General features: G+C 41.0%; 2 protein-coding genes across 3 annotated transcripts; one reads left to right on the top strand and one right to left on the bottom strand.

Annotated features, from left to right (window-relative positions):
- The first annotated feature begins 1,927 nt into the window (after positions 1 to 1,927).
- LOC141829807 (phospholipase A1-Ibeta2, chloroplastic-like) lies at positions 1,928 to 3,524 on the top strand. Its single transcript, XM_074717313.1, has one exon. It carries the CDS (start codon positions 1,928 to 1,930, stop codon positions 3,410 to 3,412), a length of 1,485 nt encoding a protein of 494 aa, XP_074573414.1. The 3' UTR covers positions 3,413 to 3,524.
- Positions 3,525 to 3,685: 161 nt separating this feature from the next.
- On the bottom strand, positions 3,686 to 6,647 carry LOC141829640 (uncharacterized). Of its 2 annotated transcripts, XM_074717162.1 has the most exons (5): positions 6,504 to 6,647; positions 6,289 to 6,401; positions 5,577 to 5,746; positions 4,221 to 4,441; positions 3,686 to 4,130 (listed from the first exon to the last, which is right to left on the bottom strand). In XM_074717162.1, exons 1-5 carry the CDS (start codon positions 6,544 to 6,546, stop codon positions 4,057 to 4,059), a joined length of 621 nt encoding a protein of 206 aa, XP_074573263.1. In that variant the 5' UTR covers positions 6,547 to 6,647; the 3' UTR covers positions 3,686 to 4,056. The 2 variants fall into 2 exon arrangements, with proteins under 2 accessions (XP_074573263.1, XP_074573262.1); XM_074717161.1 differs by having other exon boundaries at positions 3,688 to 4,441.
- Between the last annotated feature and the right edge of the window lie 1,688 nt (positions 6,648 to 8,335).

Genomic DNA, 8,335 nt, shown 5'->3' with positions numbered 1-8,335 from the left:
GGCAATATTCATTGAGAGTTTGGTAATGCTTGTCAATAGTTCAACAACATTCATAAGGAGAACTAAACATGTCAAGTAGTTCATAAGATTAGTCATAAGATTAGATAAAGAAGAGAGGTTAGTGATGTATTTTTCACTTAAACGTGTCAAGTAGTTCATTTATAATCTTTCCTTTCATCTTTTTTATGCCTTACAGTGAACCGGTGACTCTAATCCGCTGCTTCTTTTGAACTTAAAAGTTGACCTTTTCTGTCGGCTGAAGTAAACGTGTAAGTAACAATCAGAGGCCATGCACGATATGTCGCAATGTCCGATCGTTGCTAGCTGGCAGCGTCGCGTAGCAAATATACAAAATAACAAAAAAGTTAAATTAAATTATTTATTTTCTCTCTCAATATTTACCTTTTTTTTAAATTATATTTTAAAATGTTCAAAATACGTTATAAGTTTTCACATTTATCAGTCCACTTGTAACTTAAATATTATTTTTCAGTGAAATAAAAAAGGATAAGAAAAATCTTCCATTTCTTAAAACAAAAGAAGATAAAATAGTACCACGGATGAACAAAAGTCAAAATATGAGGAGAATATTGAATTTTTAATACCAGTGCTCTCGGTAGTGCTAATTGACTCACCCATTTGACTTTAATTAATTTTGACTTTTACTTGTCGGATGTGATACGAGATGCCTTGTCAAACGAGAAATTAAAAGGAAAGAGCAGAGTCAACGTTTATGGGAAAAAATATATTAAGATGACGTCATGCCATAGCAAAGCATGGAGTTTTTTTCCCCAAAAAAAAAAGTAACAAAAATAACTAAGATGAAATTCTAAAATTAAAAATTGAGTTTAAATTAAAATCTTAATCAAAAGTATTTACCTCTAGAAATAATTGTCAAATCCCTACCGTTCGATGAAGAATCGCTGACTTTTAATGACGTACGGATGATTTCACTTCTTCCAAATAGGATTTGGTGACAACGGTCAAAGTTTAGAATTTTGGGCTGTTGACTTTTTTGTTCGGCTCGAGAATTCACTGCCGTGGTTGGTTGCCGACCTCATTAGCGTAAGTCTTGATAAGCAGAAAGTGTGACACGGATTTTTTTAATTATTAATTTTATTTAGGGTGATTTTTAGAATTTTAATATTCTAAAATTTTATTATTTTTTAAAAATTTTATTAGTGAATAATTAAATAGAGGATATTGACTCTTTTATTACTAAATGGTCGGCAATTAATTATCGGGTTTGGTAGTTGGTAGGCAAACTAAAAGTCAAAAATAAAACCAAGGGTTTTAATTATTTTTTTTATTTAATTCTGATTTTTAGAAACTCACAATTCGATATTAGTTATTATTAATCATCATTATTATTTTAAGTAATTAAATAAACTAAAGTTCTCGAAATCACATTTTGGAAAAGAGAGACAGCAGATGGTATAGTTTGGGGAAGGAAAATGATACTTCCCTAATCTGTTTAATAAAAGTACTAATTAACTTTTAATGGGGGCTTCCACGGCGTCCACGTGGAATAGAGATTGCGACTGGTGCGACAAACGCGCGACCGCGTAGATTACTAATCTAAACTTGACCAAACATTTCGTTAAATCGGCTGTTGAATTCAAAGATCTTCCACGTACAATTTGTTTGTCTTTTTTCCACGTAGAAAACAGCGAGAACTATTCACATCCACCGACTAATTGTTAATCTTTTTTTTTTCTTTATCAAAATTATAATAATTTAATTTTATGTAAGTTAATCCATTTATTTAAATTGATCTAGTTTGTGAATCGAACTTATTTAACGCTATGGAAGTGGTTTTAGAAAATGTGAATATAGAGGGTGCTTTTTGATAAAATGATCTTTCAATTATATATAATTAACCAACTCTACCTGTCCCTATTTTTTTTCATTCACTCTTTCTCTGCTGATGTCGGTCGGCGTTGGCATCGCGGCGCCACCGAGCGTCTCGCCGGGCCTTAAGTCCTTCCATCGCCACGCCATTGCGGCCCTTTCCGCCACCCCCTCGGCCACCGCCACGATCTCCACATCCACCCACCTCGCCAACCTCGATCGTCTCCTCCAGAAGTCAGTTGCTCCGCTACCTCCGCCGCCACCTCCTCCGCAGATCGTCGAGCATCGACACCGCCGCCCGCCTCCGCTCTATTCCCTTCCTGACCTTCCCTTCTTCCCTTTTTTGCCCTCTTCTTTGCATTCGGCTAAGCAGCAGGCTGCCTCCGGCGCTGGAGATCAGATCTCCCCGCGCGCCCTCGCTCTGCTCTCCGACTCTGCCCGACCCTCCCCGCGCGGCTCCATTTCCGCAAGCTGGCGCCGCTACCACGGTGAAGCCGACTGGGACGGCCTCCTAGACCCGCTCGACAGCCACCTCCGCCGCGAGCTGGTCCGGTACGGCGACCTCGTCCACGCCGCCTACCGCGCATTCCATTCTCAACCCTCACGGCGGCCCGTCGACGTCGTCCTTCCCGACATCTCCTACCGCGTCACCCGCCACCTCTTCGCTACCGCCTCCATCGACCTTCCGACGTTGTTGCGGCCCTCACCCCGCACCAGCTGGATCGGCTTCGTCGCTGTTTGCGACAGCGAGCGCGAGATCCGCCGAATGGGGCGACGCGACATCGTCGTGGTGCTCCGAGGCACCGCCACGTGGCTCGAATGGGCTGAGAACTTCCGCTCCGGATTGGTGGACATTGGGGATTCGGCGAAGGTGGCGTGCGGGTTCCGGAATCTGTACAAGACGGCGGGGACGGAGGCACCAAGCCTGTCGGAGGCAGTGGTGGAGGAGGTGCGGCGGCTGACGGAGTTGTACGCTGGGGAAGAGCTGAGCGTGACTATGGCCGGGCACAGCCTTGGGGCGGCCCTAGCGGTGATGGCGGCAGAGGAGGTGGCACAGTGCGTGCCGACGCCACCGCCAACAGCAGTGTTTTCCTTCGGCGGACCTCGGGTAGGCAACAGGTCGTTCGCGGAGCGGGTGGAAGCGCGCGGAGTGAAGGTTCTGCGGGTGGTGAATTCGCGCGACGTGGTGCCACGTGTGCCACCGGAGGGCGGCGGAGGCGGGTACGCCCACGTGGGGAAGGAGCTGCGTCTCGACAGCCGGACGTCGCCGTACCTTCGGCCGGATGCGGACCCGATGTGCTGCCACGACCTGGAGGCGTACCTGCACCTGGTGGACGGGTACATCGCCGCTGGCGGGCCGTTCCGGCGGGACGCCAAGCGAAGCCTCGCGCGGTTGGTCACGGAGCAGAGCGCCAACGTGAAGAAGAGTTACGTGAGCGTTGCGAACGCGGCGGCCAGACAGAAGTCAACTCCGCCCTCCCGGTTAATTTCCCGGTGCACCTCCGCCAGTACATCGACAATCGGTTCCAACCTGTCCATAGAAAACGTAAAAGTCCGATGACATCATATTTTTAAGGATTTCCCTCCTTTTTTCAGATGAAAATTCAAGAGTTTCTCTTGGAACATCGTTGAGATCATTATTCTAAGATAAATGTTTCTAATATGACATACAAATAGACATCCTATTCAATAATTTTTTAAAAAGCTTTTAGTCTTCTTTATTATCTCATTAATACAATTCTTGAGTTAATCCTTGAATCTTTAATTCCATGGCCAAAAGACAAGTTGATACTTCAAACAACTAATTAAAAACCCTGGCTGTTGAGTGAATCCTCAAAACATAAAATCTCTTGGAGAATAGAAATTTTAACATGTCATTGCAATAAGATGGTTTCACAAATATATTGTCTTATTGCAGTGACAAGTGGAAAATTCAATGATCATAAACATGTTTGGAGACAGGATCATCAACAACATCTTGATAGGTTGAGAACAAAGAATAGTCATCAATGGCCGAGACAAAATCCAAACCTGATCATCAAGAGGACTCCATAAGATTTGTGTTCTTCAAAGCTTTCATGAAGTGATGGATTGATACAGAACACAGTGCAAAGTAATCACTCACAGCTTCAGGTTTACAACAGTTATAAAAATTGGAATTATAATGAGAATTTAGTAAAAGTATTAATCACTGAACTTATTGGATCAGTCATGACTCTCAGGTTCTTGAAGCCATTCCTTAAATTTAGCCTCTTGCTTGGATTTAAATTCGTCGTAGCCTTGCAACACAGACATGTTGTGAATGCAAAATGTCTCAATATAGTCAAACTGACCTTCTGAAAGTTGGCTCGATAAAGGCAATTCCTCACCTTCTGTATCTGTATGGGTACCATCTCCAGATACTTGCGAGGACGCCCCAGATGAGGAAGGATCACACTTGTAGTCTTGTACTGTACTTGACTGGGGCCATCCAAGTCCAGTTGCTTTCTGCTTCACTGAATCGAAAATAGTAGATAGATATCTGTGACTGAATGAATCGTGGGTGCTTGGGTTGCTTACTCGAAAACCCCAACTTGTGTCACGAGTCAAACTACAAACAAATCAATATTCAGATATCAATCAATCATTGTGGCATAAATATTACCATCTTAGCAACAACATTATGTGGTAGAAGGTTTTGGAGAACAAGAACATTTCCTTACACTTTCTCAAGAAAAACAGCAAAGAAATTGTTAATTTTTCTTCGGAATCATATATATACTGCGAAAATAACTGAAGTACATGCTTGAATGCTACAGTTAGTTCCTGATTAAATATGTGAAGAGAGGCTATGAAGTTTGAAAAAACAATAGTAACAGGTTTGAGAATTCATTATCAACACAATGACTCATGGTATGCAACTCTAACTAAACCTGATCATAAATGTATATAAAGCTTAAAGACCACATGTTGAATTTTATAATACTGATCATAATTAGGCCCCATACGGATGTAAAGTCCATTCACATCTGCAATTACTTCTTCCAAATTGCAAGCATAACATGCAAAAAAACATATGTATACAAATTTCCCACTGCAAACCCATGTATATAAATATTCTAAGGGATGATATTTGTTCTACCAAAAACAGGCCAATTGTGGATTAGATCTTATAGAACATTATGAGACAAAGATGTGGTTTCATCTTGCTGTTTGAAAGTACAAGAAAAAATCATACCAATTATTGATATTATAATGCTTTTGAGTTGAGTATTATGTAACTATGCCAAACAGTGAATTAAAGAAAGAGCATAAATGAGCTGTAATTTGCAGTGGGACAAACAAGAAGGATAGAACTCTTATTTTCCTAAAAATTAGGACACTTTATCAAGGCAAGCAAGGCCATTGATTGGTAAAACAAAATTTATAAAGGAAATTAGAATTCTATGGATAAGAAATATCAATTAGTTATCGCAATATTTTGGCAACAAGGTTAACATGTGAAGATCAAAACCATCAGCCACATATCAAATGGAAATCAGCAACTTTAATGTGCCAAATAACGATGATGGTTCTGGTTCCATATAGAGAGAAAATTATGATAGACACATGACTTATATGAGCAAACTAACTACATATCAAGATAGAACCTATATACAAAAGGATACACGCACCTAAATCAAAACGAAAGGAAAATAAACACTAAAACATTTTCCCCATACGAATTAGTAATAAACTAGTCATACCCTCTCTTAAGTTTGGATACCGACATCAATTGTAGAGATCTATTAATGTCCTTGATCATCCCATCAGCAATTGGAGTGCCACACTCTGCCATTGACCTCACTGAACAAATAGAATCTTCCATGTTTTCAGTGTGTAAGCTTACTTCATGAATTTTCTTCCTAACCTTGTCCTGAAATATGGAAGATAATGAATTTACCATAAGGCAAATGGTTGAGATATCTCAAACCCAAAAGCAGTATATAAGAAAAACCCAATCAATCTCTATAATAAATTGATCAAATTCATGAACAGAATGAGTATTCCAACACTACAATTCAACATGAAAAAGTAACGCAGTAGTTGCATCTTAATAGGTCATCAGTTCCATGGCAGTCCAACAAAATATAGTCTAGGGATCGTAAAGCAATGAACTTCTCTTCCAGTTGTGATTCAAAAAGTGAAATTTGAAGTAAAATGATGAATATGTCAAAACCTAATCGATTCGCCCAATCAATCTCTACATAAATTGATCAAATTTTCAAATAGTGCTCCAAATTCGAACCAATAGACAACAAACTACAATTCAGCATGATAGTTCAATAAGGTAAAATTTAGGGATTGTAAATCCTTGAACTTCCAATTGTCCTTCAATAAGTGCTTCTGAAGCAAATTCATGAATATTTCAAAACCTAATCAATCTACCCAATTGGACGAATAGAAAGGGCTACCTACCTTGACTCCGAGGAGATAGGGCATGGAGGCATGGGCGTGCTGCTGGACGAAGAAGAGCCCAACGGTGGGGTCGTTGGCCAAGGATACGATCATATCATCTACCCCTTCCTTCACTGCTCCCCCCAAAGAAAAGAAACAAACTTTCGTAACAAAAATTAAGAAACCAAACCGGGATCCGAACTACAAACACAAAAGGGGAAAGTACGGAACAGTACCGTCGGAGAAGAAGGCATCGATCGAGGAGGAACCTTGATGCATCCTTGCTTCGCCCGGAGGGAATACGCCCTCATCACTTACTTGGACAAGGATAAAATTATGCAGCGAGAGAGGGAGTGGGATGCGGTCGGTGGGAGATGACGACGACGACGGATAGATACGAAAGGAAAGGGAGGTGGAGAAAGACAAGCTTTGTCTTCGAGCGCTGATGATGTTGCTGTGAATCGTTCTCCATAGGATTTCTACCGAGGGCCTCTTCGCCCGTCCGATCCACAATAGAATTATTTCCAGCCGTTTATCAGCGCCTTATCTATCAACGACTAGAATTAAAATCCTCTAGATCGGACGGTCAGCCACCCGACTTGACACGGCCCACTACATTTGAAACACTCATCAGTCGGTTGGACCTGCGGTCTTCCCTCCACCCGATCTCGTATCCTTCTCCGCGCCTATAAATATCTCCATTTCCCCTCAATCCCCAATCTCGACTCGGTGCGTTCCTTCCCCTCTGCTTCTCCCTCCTCCGATGCCCCCGAATCCGACTTCTCATCGTCCTCGTTATGCTTCAGATTGCTTCATCGGAGCCGAGATCGGCCTGGTATCTGTTTGCTGCGGAGGTTTCCGACGGTGGCTGGAGCGGATCTGAGATCCCGACAGCGAGATCGGATTCGTCGCCCCCCTTCGGCTAGATCTGGCATGGCATTGATCACTGGAGAAAGACCAGAGACCATACGACTCTGGATCGTCTCCGAACGGAGGTGCTTCTCGGCCTTCTCCTCGTGTGCTCCGTTTGTGACGAATCTTGCGGAAGGAAACTGGACACAGAAGCAGGACGACTAGTTCATGAGGGTGGTCGCTTATCCTGGATCGGTGAGTTCGATTTCAGTAATTCATCACTGATTTCTCACTTAGGGTTTATGACTCGTGCTCTCCATTTCTACCTTAACTAGTTCCGAATAACGGAATCATACTAGGGTTACTCAGGATTGTGTTTGTAGCTTTGTTGAGATTCCTTTACAGAATATTTTCGTCATCTACCGTTTTAGGTAGTCGCTGAGGATTCTAATTTGTTTGAGATGGCAGCAGAATGTGGTGACGACGATCATGCCCAGGATGCACTCAATAAAATGCATAATTCAGCAATGCAGGTACTATCTGCAACATTTAGCCTCCGTCTAGATTGATTTTTCTATGTAATTCTCTTTTATGTGTTATTATGCAATGTTCATTCCATCTCTCGGCTTATATGTGCTGGCATTTGTTGTATCTAGATCGTATCCACTGTTTCTGATAGTATTGCGCCACTAATCCTTGGGCCTAGAATGTTGAATCCGTTCTAGATGTTTGCTTTTAAACTATTTATTATCATTTAGTCGTGTTGAATCCATCAAGATATTGAGAAAGAGACTAACCTATAAATTTATGTTATTAATACTTGAGTTCATATGCGAATGGATGTACCTAATTAAATCAAACATGCATGATAATTTTAGTCACAAACACATTTCGAACCTAAGATCTACTTTGTTTTCTGTTCTTTGGCTTACCATTCATTCCAAAAGCTTGAGATGTTAAGAAATAAACTAATCTATAAATTTATACTTAATAAAACTCTATGGCCAGACTATATAGGTAATAATATTAAATTACCTAATTTGTTTAGTTATACAAAGTAGAGCTCCTTTGGTCTCTATATTTACATTTCTAAATATAATCAATTTAATTTGTTTTAACTACAATCAATTTAGTTTCTCAAACTATAGACTTATCAGTCGTATTTTAATGTGTCCATATGAAAGTGTCAATAATCATCATTTTAACTTTATATGAA

Source organism: Curcuma longa, chromosome 5, assembly GCF_044706935.1.
Source record: "Curcuma longa cultivar G26 ecotype Majalengka, Jawa Barat chromosome 5, ITB_CL_G26_1.1, whole genome shotgun sequence".
Taxonomy (NCBI): domain Eukaryota; kingdom Viridiplantae; phylum Streptophyta; class Magnoliopsida; order Zingiberales; family Zingiberaceae; genus Curcuma; species Curcuma longa.
The sequence above is the reverse complement of the archived record's forward strand: the minus strand, read 5'-3'. Positions and strand labels throughout refer to the sequence as shown.

What these genes read in the sequence shown, in the direction of transcription:
- LOC141829807 (XM_074717313.1), top strand. Translation starts at nt 1,928, where the DNA reads ATGTCGGTCGGCGTTGGCATCGCGGCGCCACCGAGCGTCTCGCCGGGC.
- LOC141829640 (XM_074717161.1), bottom strand. Translation starts at nt 6,546, where the DNA reads ATGCATCAAGGTTCCTCCTCGATCGATGCCTTCTTCTCCGACG. An exon ending in CCTATCTCCTCGGAGTCAAG is followed by an intron (nt 5,747 to 6,288) that starts GTAGGTAGCCCT and finishes TCCATATTTCAG; the next exon opens with GACAAGGTTAGGAAGAAAAT. An exon ending in GTATCCAAACTTAAGAGAGG is followed by an intron (nt 4,442 to 5,576) that starts GTATGACTAGTT and finishes ATTTGTTTGTAG; the next exon opens with TTTGACTCGTGACACAAGTT.